General features: G+C 49.7%; 1 protein-coding gene across 1 annotated transcript; it reads right to left on the reverse strand.

Moving 5' to 3' along the window:
- Positions 1–76: 76 nt before the first annotated feature.
- On the reverse strand, positions 77–13,544 carry LOC120928456 (NACHT, LRR and PYD domains-containing protein 1a-like). Its single transcript, XM_040339555.1, has 3 exons — positions 13,486–13,544; positions 7,025–7,297; positions 77–342 (listed from the first exon to the last, which is right to left on the reverse strand). The coding sequence occupies exons 1-3, from the start codon at positions 13,505–13,507 to the stop codon at positions 296–298; spliced, it is 342 nt and encodes a 113-aa protein (XP_040195489.1). The 5' UTR covers positions 13,508–13,544; the 3' UTR covers positions 77–295.
- Between the last annotated feature and the right edge of the window lie 1,353 nt (positions 13,545–14,897).

A 14,897-nucleotide genomic window follows, 5' to 3' on the forward strand; every position in this document is an offset into this window, starting at 1 on the left:
GCGGCGTAATGTGCGCCGTGCTCTCTGTGGATCTGGGCCTCAGTGTCTTAGTACGTTTTCCCGATGAAGTGGCCCGTGTAAGCAAAGAAACGCGTTGAAAGTGTTATATTTTATCATATAATCAAATGAAGACCTATAACTTTACAAAGAAAACCTCCATCATCTCTTACTTTTCGGGGCGCCGTCTCCCACAACCCCCCTTTTTGGGATAAGCTCCTTCATCTCAAGGCTAACTTTGATTAGATGGTCTAAAATAGGGAGTATCGTGTTTTTTTTTTTATAATATATTTATATTTTACACACCTTCCATGGGGTCACCAGGCGAGGCCTTTTCTGTGATCTCTGAAGAAGAAAAAGTTTGCAGTTAGAAGAGCAAGGACAGAAGGTTATCATTTTTGCGCATCACGGCTATGCTACGGTTTTAGATGAGCAAACTGTATGATGGAGGACTATTGTGGTAGGGTCAGAGGCAGCTCTTAAATTAGGCAAATTGGGCGGTCGCATAAGGCCTCGCACCCACAGGGGCCTCGTGGTCGCCTAATTTGCCTCTGCTCAATCACTGGCCCGGATTCAAGTAGATTTGCGCATTTTTTACGGAGGCGCAGGGCAACGTTTTTGCCCTGCGCCCCCGCAAATTTACCCTTGATTCACGGAGCAGTAGCTCTGTAAATTGCGTGGGCGCGCCGGCAAAATGCCGGGCGTAAGCGCGCGCAATTTAAATGATCCCGTAGGGGGCGTGGATCATTTAAATTAGGCGCGTTCCCGCGCCGAGCGTAGTGCGCATGCTCCGTCGGGAAACTTTCCCGACGTGCATTGCGGTAAATGACGTCGCAAGGACGTCATTTGCTTCAAAGTGAACGTGAATGGCGTCCAGCGCCATTCACGATTCACTTACGCAAACTACGTAAATTTCAAATTTCGCGACGCGGGAACGACAGGTATACGTAGCATTGGCTGCCCCTGCTAATAGCAGGGGCAGCCTTACGCGAAAAACGACGTACGCAAACGACGTGAACTGCGTACGCAGGGCTCACGTAACGGTGTGAATCGGCGTTAGTATGCAATTTGCATACTATACGCTGAGCACAACGGAAACGCCACCTAGCGGCCATCGCAAGAATGCAGCCTAAGATATGCGGGCATAAGAGCCTGATGCCGCGCATATCTTAGGCTGCAGTCGGCGTAACGAGGTTCCTGAATCAGGAGCATTCGTTACGCCGGTGCAAGTAAGCAATTGCGCTGTGTAACTATGGTTACACAGGCGCAATTGCTTCTTGAATCCGGGCCACTGTCCATGGCAACTTGGCTTGGAAGGTGGGCAAAAAAAAAAAAAAAGTTTTTTTTTTTTTTGTGAACTGGTGCCATCTGGTGGTGGCCGTTGGTATTACAAGTTAAGCATTACAAGTTAAACAGCAATTCTAATGTAATTTTTCACTATTTTCACTGCCATCTTCTTCCCTCTAATTAGAACCCCCAAACATTATATATATTTTTTATCCCAACACCCTAGAGAATAAAATGGCGATCGTTGCAATACTTTCTGTCACGCCGTATTTGCGCAGCACGCTTCAAAATTGCGTCCACTCGTGGAATGGCAACAAACTTTTACCCTTTAAAATCTCCATAGGTGACGTTTAAAAAAATCTACAGGTTGCGTGTTTTGAGTTACAGAGGAGGTCTAGGGCTAGAATTATTGCTCTCACTCTACCGATCGCGGCGATACCTCACATGTGTGGTTTGAACACCGTTAACATATGCGGGCGCTGCTCACGTATGTGTTCGCTTCTGCGCGCAAGCTCGTCGGGACGGGGCGCGTTTTCTGGCTCCTAACTTTTTTAGCTGGCTCCTAGATTCCAAGCAAATTTGTCAAACCCTGACACATGTGAGGTATCGCCGCGATCGTCAGAGCGAGAGCAATAATTCTAGCACCAGACCTCCTCTGTAACTCAAAACATGCAACCTGTAGAATTTTTTAAACGTCGCCTATGGAGATTTTAAAGGGTAAAAGTTTGTCGCCATGCCACGAGCGGACGCAATTTTAAAGCGTGGCATGTTGGGTATCAATTTACTCGGCATAACATTATCTTTCACAATATAAAAAAAATTGGTCCGACTTTACTGTTGTCTTATTTTTTAATTACTGTAAAAAAAGTGTATTTTTCCCCAAAAAAAGTGCGCTTGTAAGACCACTGCGTAAATATGGTGTGACAGAAAGTATTGCAACGATCGCCATTTTATTCTCTAGGGTGTTTGAATAAAAAATATATAGAATGTTTGGGGGTTCTAATTAGAGGGAAGGAGATGGCAGTGAAAAAACACATATAGAACTGCTGGGGCAGATCCACATAGATCTAAACCCGCGCAGCATATCAGAGATACGCTACGCCGCCGTACCTTACCTGGCGTTCTTTCAAATCCTCAAAGAATTTGCGCCGTATGTTACGGCGGCGTAGTGTATTTCTGGCGGCGGAATTCAAATCGGCGATTAGGGGGCGTGTTTCATTTAAATGAAGCGTGTCCCTGCGCCGAATGAACTGCGCATGCTCTGTTTCGAAATTTCCCGCCGTGCATTGCACTTAGACGAGACTTACGTCCATCCCGATTCACGGACGACTTACGCAAAAAAGAAAAAAAATAATTCAAATTTCGACGCGGGAACGACGGCCATACTTAACATGGCAAGTCTATCTATATGCCGCAAAATACCAGCTTTAACTATACGCCGGAAAAAGCCGACTAGAGACGGCGTAAGAGAATGCGACGTTCGTGGATCGTCAGAAAAAGCTAATTTGCATACCCGACGTGGAAAACGACGCAAACTCCACCCAGCGGATGCCGAAGTATTGCACCTACGATCCAAAGCCGTACGAAGCCGTACGCCTGTCGGATCTAACCCAGATGCCGTTGTATCTTGGTTTGAGGATTCAAACTAAAGATAGGACGCAGGAAATTTGAAAGTACGCCGGCGTATCAGTAGATACGCCGGCGTACTCTCACTGTGGATCTGGCCCGCTGTTTTTTGCTACTTGTAATGTAATGCCAACGGCCACCACAAGATGGCCACTACTAGATTCCTTCTGCAGGCCTCAGCTTCCTTCTGTGCAGGCTGTAAAGCCGCGGCCTCAATTACCGGCGGGAGCAAGGGGCCTCCGCGATCCCGCGCCGGCCGGTCATTGAGGCTGCAGCTTTGTGTTATGGACACGAATGGGGCCCCCCCGTGTCTGCGTTTTGCTTAAGGCCTCACGAAGCCTAGAGCCGCCTCTGGGAAGGGTTGCCACCTGTCCAGGGTTCACCTGAACAGTCCAGGTTTTGAATCATGTGTCCAGGCTCCAGAAACCCAGACACATTTTTCAGACCAGGCTGTGGCTCTCCAAGTAACGGAAGAACCACAGCCACCGAGTCCATGTGCACAGGCTGGGCTTAATCACCAGGGTCGCCAACCATACCCGGAGGGCTAGCTGCAGTTGGCTGATGCACACTCTCTCTCACACCGCCCAGAGCCAGCACAGTCCTCCCACAGACGGGGGCGAGGAGAGAGGGCTCAATCTGCTCCTCCTGCCCCTACCCCTCTATGGTCTTCCCGCCTACTCTCCAATCTCCGGTGGGCTGTGGGATGCGTGGGCAGGAATTCGAAGCCCAGCAGCCAACAGATATATTGTGGTGCCTGGGCCTCCGTCCTCGGTGGAGTGAGTTTACCATCCACTGTCTGTGACTGTAGTCTTCCCTCTCCCTCCCTTCTCTCCCCTGCCTCCAAGTGAGTGAGTACACTATGGTGAAGTAGACTCAGATGTAAGGAGTGCTCTGTGGACTCTGATGTAAGGAGAACTTTGGGAACCCTGATTAACCGCTTGACAATCGAGGACGTCATATGACGTCCTCGACTTTGTGCGGTGATATCTGAATGATGCCTTCAGCCTGCGATTCTCTGCACGATAACAACGATCAAAGCGGCAGTTCCGCTGCTTGATTGTTCTTATAGGCAGCGGGAGGGGACGCCCCCCCCTCCTGCCGCCATCCGGTGCTTCTCTGGGCTCTCCCGTGCCATTGGGGGCCCGGAGAACGAATCGGCCAGCACTGGCTGGGAAGCATAGAGACGACTGGTGACCAGATGGTCACCATTCATCTCTATGACCGTCGGAGGCCCGGGCGTGACGTTATGACCACCACATCTCTCCATAAAGAGGACCTGTCACACTGATTCCTATTACAAGGGATGTTTACATTCCTTGGAATAGGAATAAAAGTGATAAAAAAAAAACGTGTAAAAATAACAAAAATAAAGTAAAAATAAAATAAAATAAATATTTTTTTTAAAACTCCCCTGTCCCCGGTAGCTCACGCTCAGAAGCGAACACGCATGTAAGTCCCGCCCACATATGTAAACTCCGTTCAAACCCCACACGTGAGGTGTCGCCGCGTGCGTTAGAGCGAGAGCAACAATTCTAGCACTAGACCTCCTCTGTAACTCGAAAATAGTAACCTGTAAAAAAAATTTAAGCGTTGCCTATGGAGATTTTTAAGTACCGAAGTTTGGCGCCATTCCATGAATGTGCGCAATTATTAAGCGTGACATGTTAGGTATCTATTTACTCGGCGTAACATCATCTTTCATATTTTACAAAAAAATTGGGCTTTACTGTTTTGTTATTTTTTTAATTCGTGAAACTGTTTTTTTTCCCCCCAAAAATCAGCGTTTGAAAAATTATTGCACAAATACCGTGCGAGGAAAAAAAATTGCAATGACCGCCATTTTATTCCCTAGGGTGTCTGCTGATAAAAAATATATAGGGCCAGATCTACATACATTGCGCTCGGCGCAGCGTATCAGACATACACTACGCCGCCGTACCTCACCTGGCGTATATTCGAATCCTCAGCGAGTTCGCGCCGTAAGTTACGGCGACGTAGTGTATTTCTGGCGGCGGAATTCAAATCGGCGTTCAGGGGGCGGGTTTCATTTAAATGAAGCGCGTCCCCGCGCCGATTGAACTGCGCATGCGTCGTCCATAAATTTCCCGGCGTGCTTTGCGCGAAATGACGTTGCAACAACGTGATTTTTTGAACTTAGACGTGAGTTACGTCCATCCCGATTCACGAACGACTTACGCAAAAAAAAAAGAAAAAATTTAAATTTCGACGCGGGAACGACGGCCATACTCAACATGGCAAGTCTATCTATAGGCCGAAAAATACCAGCTTTAACTATACGCCAGAAAAAGCCGACTACAGACGACGTTAGAAAATGCGACGGCCCGCGCGTACGTTCGTCGATCGTCGTAAATCGCTAATTTGCATACCGGACGCGGAAAACGACGCGAACTCCACCCAGCGGGTGCCGAAGTATTGCACCTACGATCCGAAGGCGTACGAAGCCGTACGCCTGTCGGATCGAAGCCAGAAGCCGTCGTATCTTGGTTTGAGGATTCAAACTAAAGATACGACACGGGAAATTTGAAAGTACGCCGGCGTATCAGTAGATACGCCAGCGTACTCGCTCTGTGGATCCCGGCCATGTATATGCTCAATCGGCACTGCCTCGCAGTCTTTCCCATAGGTAAGTAGTAGATCTGGCCGGGGGGAAAAAACGCCGGGAATCCCGACGGGGCAAAATAGAGAGCATGGGCCATATTCTGAGTAAGGATACGATGAAGTATCTCAGGATACTCCATCGTATCTCTCTTTTTTGGCCCCGGGTATCTATGCGACTGATTCTTAGAATCATTTTCGCATAGATACGCTGAAGATCCGACATGTGTAAGTCACTTACACTGTCAGATCTTAAATGTAATTACTCCGCCGGCCGCTAGGTGGCGTTTACGTTCAGGTCTCATTTGTTTATGCAAATGAGCCTGATACGCCGATTCACAAAAGGAATTCGCGTTGCGTAACCGTCGCTAACGTCGTTTGCGTAAGCGTAAACTTACCCCTGCTATATGAGGGGTAAGTTTACGCAAGTCCCACGTAGGCCATGTTAAGTATGGCGTCGGGTCCGCGTCGTGTTTTTCCTTCGGCTACGTCGTTTCCCTAAGGCCCCGTACACACGACCAAACATGTATGCTGAAACTGGTCCGCGGGCCAGTTTCAGCATACATGTTCGGTCGTGTGTAGGCGCGAGCGGGCCGAATTCCAGCAAACATTTGCCCGCCGGGCCAGCAGACAAATATTCCTGGACGTGTTTTAAAACCGTCCGCTGGAATCCTGCCCGCTCGGACATGTATGGTCGTCAGTACAGACCTACCGTACATGTCCGAGTGCCCGCCGTCCCTCGCATGCGTCGAATGACTTCGACGCATGCGTGGAAGCCTTTAAATGGCAGGCCCGCCTACGTCGCCGCGTCATCATCGCGGCGACGACGCCGACACGCCCCGCGTAATGTTTACGCGCGGACTTCTGTACGATGGTTAGTGCAACCATCGTACAGAAGCCCTCTGGCAGGCATGTACGGTGAAAACGGTCCGACGGACCGGTTTCACCGTACATGTTTGCTCGTGGGTACCCGGCCTAAGTCGTTCTTGAATACGACTTTACGTCAATGACGCACACGTCGGCGTCATTGACGTTTTACGCCGAGAACTGGAGCATGCGCACTGGGCTATTTTAAGCCCGGCGCATGCGCAGTTCGTTAGAATCGGGGGCGCGCTTAATTTAAATAGAAGCCGCCCCCTTGGAGATACGCGTGGCTACGCCGGGCCATTTACACTCCGCCGCCCCAAACTACGGAGCAAGTGTTTGGGGAATAAAGCACTTGCTCCTGTAGGTTGGGGCGGCGGAGTGTAAATGGCTTACGCGCAGCCCGCGGGAAATCTAGGAGAATATGGCCCCAGGTTCTTTAGTTTCCCGCCGGGATTCCCGACTGTTTTTCTGACACATACACACGGCCGGCTTTCCCGGCCAAAGGCTCTCCTGGCGGTTTTCCTGCCGGGAAAAGCGGTCGTGTGTACGGGGCTTTGTTATAAACAACTCATTTCTGGTTGCGTCGGGACAGCTATGTCGAGCATAGAAAAGGTTCATTAGGCGCTAGTACCTGATTGGGAATTTCCTTCTAGGTTTTCAATGACCCCGGGATTGCTGGTCTTCAGAGCTCGGTAGAGCGTGTCCTTGTGAGAGAAGCTCCAACCACTGACGAACTTATAAAGAACTCTCATCTTCTCCTGGGTTATGACTTCTGATTCCTTCACAATGTCGTACTGTTCCTGAGTCAGGAGACCTCCTTCCAATAGACAGTCCAACACGGGATGTACCATCGTTATATGCTGGATAAGGTCATTACGATGTTTATCCAAAAAGTGCTCCTCACCTTTATAGTAATATTAAATAGACGGTTTTAGTTAGCATGGCAAGGCTTTGATTCATTTGTTTCATGAATAATTTCTGGAACTAAGTTGTCCTAAATGGAGTCAAGATTTTTTCATGATAGAATGGAATTGAAGTTCACGGTGGGGCATCATTTGTGCACACGGACAGGGCCGGTGCATGGATTTTTGCCAACTCAGGCGAAGGTGCATTTTGCCGCCCCTGCCCCCCCGGCGTGCATGCATGCACAGGGCACAACACATCAGGGTACAGTGCACATCAGGGCACAGCACATGAGGGCACAGTGAACATCAGGGCATAGCACATCAGGGTACAGCACACCAGGCCACATCAGGGTAAAGAGCACAGCACATCAGGGCACACAACATTAAGGCACAGCAGACTGGGGCACAGGACATCAGGGCACAGGACATCAGGACACATGGCACATCAGGGAACAGGGCATATTGACACACATCGGGGCATATTGGCACACATCGGGGCATATTGGAGCACATCGTGGCATATTGGCACACATCAGGGCATATTGCAGCACATCGGGATATATTGCAGCACATCGGGATATATTGCAGCACATCGGGGCATATTGGTGCACATTGTGGCATATTGCAGCACATCGTAGCATATTGGAGCACATCGGGGGATATTGGCGCACATTGAGGCATATTGGAGCACATCGGGGCATATTGCAGCACATCGTGGCATATTGCAGCACATCGGGGCATATTGGCACACATTGGGGCATATTGGCGCCCATTGGGGCATATTGAAGCATATTGGCACACATCGTGGCATATTGCAGCACATCGGGGCATATTGGCACACATCGGGGCATATTGGCGCACATCGGGGCATATTGGAGCACATCGGGGCATGTTGGAGCACATCGGGGCATATTGGCACACATCGTGGTATATTGCAGTACATCGGGGCATGTTGCAGTACATCGGGGCATATTGGAACACATCGGGGCATATTGGCGCACATCGGGGCATATTGCAGCACATCGGGGCATATTGGCACACATCGGGGCATATTGGCACACATCGGGGCATATTGGCGCACATCGGGGCATATTGGTGCACATTGGGGCATATTGGTGCACATTGGGGCTGTGACGGTATCGGTATGATATCCCCGTCAAGCATTCCCTCCTCTCCATACAAGAACATCACAGGATCATCCACACATGAGTCAAGACTGAATGCTGGAACCAAGACTGATTTATTGGCAGCTTGCTGCTGGTTATAAATACAGTTTTATAAGCTAAATCCTTAATCAAGGAACAATGGGAGCTCCACCCCCTTTTCACCCACTCTGGAGTTTCTCATACAGAATATAGCCAGACAATTCGGAGCCGACCTGAGACACATTTTCTTTAAATAATGACATCAGGGAAGTTAATTACAAGGTGTACAGAACACATTAGCTGGGCAGCCTGGCACCGCATAATGAAGCAATCAGAATACATAACATGAGTCACCTCTAATCACAGTAAACAGGATTAACATCCCTTTGAAATAAGGAGCTAGCTGCAGACGGGTCATTAACATGTCAATAGCTTGTAACACATGAATCCATTTTACCTCTAACCCACAATTTAACCAAGCAGGGAGAATTACACTGACATATCCTTCACAATGGCCCCCCTTTTTCTCCCTGCTACGGCAAACCCGGTTGGACCTTCCCTGGTCCAGTAGGGTTGACGGGTTCAGAGCTTTTAGTCCGAGGTTAACTCCGTTTGGCGTGACTGACCTCCATTGGTAACTGCTTCCAACTCAGGTATGCCACCGGGTCGTCAGATCACACGCCGGTCAGTCCCCAAGTCTTTGTGCGATCTGCAGAGTCACCACAAGTCAGTGTGAAGACGGCGAATGGGTCTGTGCGCCGCCGTCTAGGTGTCCCGCTATGGGAGGGGCAGGTTATGGCTCTGAAGTGACAATCACAGGAGATTCATAAAAAGGAAAAGTTATATTTGTTGAAATGCTGTAGCACTGGTGCTCAGGGTCCGGGGGGGGAGGGGACTCAGAGCCCCATAAGGTCAGCCACCCCCTGCTCCCTCCGCAGCCGCCGGTTCTCCTCTTGGAGCTTCTCCAGCTCCATCTCCAGTTCATGGAGCCTGGGGGGGTCGGCCTGCTGTGACCTCAGGCGGTTGTTCTCCTCCTCCATGCGGCTTATGCACTCCTCCAGCTCCATGTATTCACGGATCAACTCCTGCTTGCTCATGTCCTGCAGGCTCTCCACGTGGTCCTTCATCATCAGGAACTGGGTGGTGGTGTAAGGGGCCACCGGTGGGCCCTTGGCGAACATCTCGGCCCGCATCTGGGGCTCCCGCTGCGATTCCATCTCCTCCAGTCGCTTCTTCTCCTCCCAGGTCCGCTGGTTATATGACTTCCAGGACCTCTTCTTCTTGGAGGGTAGCTGGCGGTGCCTCTTTCTGCCCAGCTCCCTCCAAGGCCCCTCCGGCTCATGGCTGTCGCCCATGACCAGCTGACAATGGTGTTCCCTGTTGTCCGTAATAACAGATTGTACCATGAGGGCTTCGTAAGGGGTGCCCAAAGGTTCTTCCTGACCCAGCTCCTGGGGATCCCAAGCCGAGTCTACACAATGGGCTGCTGCTGGTGGGCGGTACCCAGGTTGAGACCAATTTGATCTGGTGTTGTCATTCAGGGGGCAATTCTGCTTGAAGTGACCCAACTGTTTGCACCGGAAGCAGCGTTGTTCGTTGTCCTCCTGGCATGGATAGCGAGGGCTCGATGTCATCGGTCTGTTAGGAGGTTGGTATCTAGCGGCTGGTGGGTGTGAGGGCGCCGTTGGTCGTGGAGGTTGTACCCGTGGTGTGACCTGGTTTGTCTTGCGAGTATCCGCATATTCATCCGCCAACTTCGCGGCCTCTGGTAGAGTCATGGGCCTGCGATCTCTCACCCAATCTTTGACATCCGTCTGGATGTGATTGTAAAATTGCTCCAGGAGCATTAGTTGCAAAATGTCCTCTGCGGTGGTGGCCTGGCTGCTGTTAACCCAGTTAGAGGCCGACAGGGACAACTGGCATGCCCATTCCGCGTAAGAGTCTTTCGTGGTTTTGCGTGAGTCCCTGAACTTCTGTCGGTGGGACTCTGGGGTTACTGCATAACGAGCCAAGAGCACTTCTTTAACCCGGGCGTAGCTATGGATATCCTGATTTGGCACGGTCCGGAAAGCATCAGAAGCTTTGCCTGACAGTTTGCCTGACAATATTGCGACCCACTCTCTTCTAGCTATTCGGTGCAGGTTACATTGTCGCTCAAAATCCGCCAGGTAGTTATCAATTTCACAGTCCTTTTCATCAAAAGCTTTAAAAGCGCTAAACGGGATCTTCCTTGTGTCTGCTGTGCTGTACTCACTGTTTGGAGAATGTGCGGCTGCTTGTTGGACTGCTGCCAGTTTTAACTGTAGTTCTGCGTCCCTTATTTGTATATCCTTCTGTAGCTCTGAGTCTCTTATTTGTTTAGCCTCCTGTAGTTCTGCGTCTCTTATTTGTTTAGCCTCCTGTAGTTCTGCGTTTACTAACAGGTCCATCACTTTCAGCACCACATCCGGCATTGGGTTCGGGCCGAACCATGCTAGCGTCTCTCTCATTAGCTTGTTGGCTGGTGATTCCTCTTCCTGAATCACTGGTGTCTCCATCTCTTGTACTGCTGGCGTTGCTGCAATCACGTTCTCCTGGTCTAGCTCCATTACTTCTGCTATGATGACCCGCTTGGTTTTGTTGCTAGCAATCCTTCCACGAACTTCCAGTAGTTCTTTCAGTGTATTTCTTTTAAGCAGGGTGTAGCAGCCTTCCATTCACTGTTCCCAGTGTCTGCTTGGAATCCTGGTGTAAGGGAGAGTAGAAGGGAAAATCCCTCTGCTGCCAACCAATTGTGACGGTATCGGTATGATATCCCCGTCAAGCATTCCCTCCTCTCCATACAAGAACATCACAGGATCATCCACACATGAGTCAAGACTGAATGCTGGAACCAAGACTGATTTATTGGCAGCTTGCTGCTGGTTATAAATACAGTTTTACAAGCTAAATCCTTAATCAAGGAACAATGGGAGCTCCACCCCCTTTTCACACACTCTGGAGTTTCTCATACAGAATATAGCCAGACAATTCAGAGCCGACCTGAGACACATTTTCTTTAAATAATGACATCAGGGAAGTTAATTACAAGGTGTACAGAACACATTAGCTGGGCAGCCTGGCACCGCATAATGAAGCAATCAGAATACATAACATGAGTCACCTCTAATCACAGTAAACAGGATTAACATCCCTTTGAAATAAGGAGCTAGCTGCAGACGGGTCATTAACATGTCAATAGCTTGTAACACATGAATCCATTTTACCTCTAACCCACAATTTAACCAAGCAGGGAGAATTACACTGACATATCCTTCACAGGGGCATATTGGCGCACATTGTGGCATATTGCAGCAAATCGTAGCATATTGGAGCACATCGGGGGATATTGGCGCACATTGAGGCATATTGGAGCACATCGGGGCATGTTGGAGCACATCGGGGCATATTGGCACACATCGTGGCATATTGCAGCACATCGGGGCATATTGGCACACATCGGGGCAAATTGGCGCACATCGGGGCATATTGGAGCACATCGGGCATGTTGGAGCACATCGGGGCATATTGGCACACATCGTGGCATATTGCAGCACATCGTGGCATATTGGCGCACATCGGGGCATATTGGCGCACATCGGGGCATATTGGAGCACATTGGGGCACAGCGTTTACTTGGCAGCCAGTATGCAGGAAGCCTCTGTGATAAGTTCTCTCTCATGTCACGCTGCACCGGCGGCCCCTCCTCTCTTCTCGTCCATCCCAGATGATGTCACAAGCAAATGGGGATGGACAAGAAGAGAGGAGGGACCGCCGGGGCAGCGTGACATGAGAGAGAGCTTATCACGCACACTGCCAGTGTGGCTGCAGGCTCTCTATAATGCATCATTTGTTATATTTTCCAATTTACTATTCTGTGACGATTCTTCTTTAAAGGGTTGATTTACTCGTATTATTGTACTGTCTATTTCTTTCAATAAAAATATATTAAACAAAAAAACTATCCCCTATTCTGTAAACGCTATAAATTTTGCGCAAATCAAAACGATAAACACTTATTGCGATTTTTTTTATATATTTTTGGGGGATATTTAATTATAGCAAAAAGTAAAAAATATAGATTTTTTTTTTCAAAATTGTCGCTCTATTTTTATTTAAAGCGCAAAAAAATAAAAACCGCAGAGGTGATCAAATACCACCAAAAGAAAGCTCTATTTGTGAGAAAAAGAGGACGCCAATTTTGTTTAAAAGCCACGTCGCACGACCGCGCAATTGTCAGTTGAAGCGACGCAGTGCCGAATCGCAAAAAAGGGGCCAGGTCCTTAAAGCGGATCTCCCGCGGCTCAATCGTTTTTTTTTTTTGTTGGCAAATTTAAATGTGTATTAGCACTGCTGTGCTAAACTCACGTATCCCGTTTTCGTCCGCCCCTCCGCTGTTATTTCTGCCCTAATAAACACTTATATTATCCTCCACGTCCCGTGGCCATCTTGGCTTTGGGCGCTCGAATCCAACAAGGAGGTAGTTCCTGTTTGCGGTGGATGCTGTCCCAGCATCCACCGCTCGATCTCGTGCATGCGCACTGGCGTGAGCGTCTCTGTTGTCATCGCAACGGCAGGCGTATGAATGAAAAGTTCCCGCCCCGTTGTGATGATAACAGAGCCTCGTGAAACACAGCCACAGTCTCAAAGACCCACAGCCTGAAAGAAAACGCCCGCCCCTTCCTTTGTTTACATCGGCGTCACTTCCTCCAAAATGAAGTCGCGCGATGTCTCATTACAGCCGAATCTTACGAGCTCTGAGAATAGCTCCCGGCAGGCACAGCGCGGCGCCGGAAACTCCAAAAAACCTGTCTAAAACCCGAGGGGGGGCAGACCGGAACCACTGCTCGAAAATAAGGTACAGATTTAACAATTAAAATGTAAATAGCCGATTCAGGCTTAGATTGCAGCGGTTGTAATATGGACGTCTAGTGTAAATGAGGGTGGAGATCCGCTTTAACCTGCATAATGGTCCGGGTCTTAAGTGGTTAAAGTGTCTTCATACATGTCTAAATATGGCTTACCTGTTGAGTCGGAGGCGGCCATTGCCTACAGGAATTGCAAATCGAGGAGCCCTGTAAGGAGATCACAAAAGCAAGTTAATACATTATATTGTATTCTGAATGATGAGACTTGTTAGACTGGAGCCATTCTCATCCAACATGCATATCGAAAAGTTCGTAAAACCAACAAGTAATGCCGCGTACACACCACCGTTTTTCATCTGGTCACCAGTCATCTCTATGCCTCCCAACCGGCGCCGGCAGATCGTTTCTCCGGGTCTCCGATGGCACGGGAGAGCCCGGAGAAGCACCGGATGGTGGCGGGAGGGGGGGGGACGTCCCCTCCTATCGCCTATAACAACAATCATCTCTATGCTTTCCAGGCAGCACCGACCGATTCGCTCTCCGGGCCCCCGATGGCACGAGAGAGCCCGGAGAAGCACCGGATGTTGGCGGGAGGGGGGGGGGGGCCCCTCCCGCTGCCTATAAGAACGATCACGCGGCGGAACCGCCGCTTTGATCGTTCTTATCGTGCACAGAATCGGCGGCTGAAGACGGGGATATCTGAATGACGCCTGTAGCTGCCCCCATCATTCAGATATCGCCGCACAAAGCCGAGGACGTCATATGACGCCCTTCCCGTGGACAAGTGGTTAACCACATGCCGCACGCAGATATACGTCAGCAGAATGTCGAGTGCAGGCAAAAGGACCTACATACACGTCCCGTTTAAGAAGCGGCATTGTGGGACGCGCGTGCGCCCGCCACGAGCTCCGTGACTCCGACCGCGTGTCACGATGAGGAAGAACGGGGAAATGCTGATATAAACAAGGCATTTCCCCAGTCTTCCTAGTGACAGGACAGTGCCCATCCCCCCCCTACAGTTAGAACACATCCCTAGGCACACTTAACCACTTCAGCGCCACATAGTGGTTAATCCCTTCACTGCCAGTGTCATTTACACAGTAATCAGTGCATTTTTATAGCACTGATCGATGTAAAAAACGACAGTGGGGTAGATTCAGGTAGGGACACGCACTGATACGGCAGCGTATCGTCTTTACGCTACGCCACCGTAACTTACAGGAGCAAGTGCTGTATTCACGAAGCACTTGCTCCGTAAGTTGCGGCGGCGTAGCGTAAAAGGGGCCGGCGTAAGCGCACGTAATTCAAATGATCCGGTAGGGGGCGTGGATCATTTAAATTAGGCGCGTTCCCGCGCCGAACGTACAGTTCATGCGCCGTCCCTAAAATTTCCCGACGTGCACTGCGGTAAATGACGACGCAAGGACGTCATTGGTATCGACGTGAACGTAAATGGCGTCCAGTGCCATTCACGGACGACTTACGCAAACAACGTAAAATTTTCAAATCGAGACGCAGGAACGACGTCCATACTTAACATTGGCTGCGCCTCCTAATAGCAGGAGCAG

The sequence above is a fragment of the Rana temporaria genome, chromosome 2 (genome assembly GCF_905171775.1).
Source record: "Rana temporaria chromosome 2, aRanTem1.1, whole genome shotgun sequence".
Lineage (NCBI taxonomy): Eukaryota > Metazoa > Chordata > Amphibia > Anura > Ranidae > Rana > Rana temporaria.

Bases quoted from the DNA above. Each gene is read 5' to 3' on its own strand.
- LOC120928456 (XM_040339555.1), bottom strand. From the start codon at position 13,507: ATGGCCGCCTCCGACTCAACAG. The intron at 7,298-13,485 runs GTAAGCCATATT...ATTACTATAAAG, and splicing joins GGCCGCCTCCGACTCAACAG to GTGAGGAGCACTTTTTGGAT. The intron at 343-7,024 runs GTACTAGCGCCT...TTTCTTCTTCAG, and splicing joins AGAAGGAAATTCCCAATCAG to AGATCACAGAAAAGGCCTCG.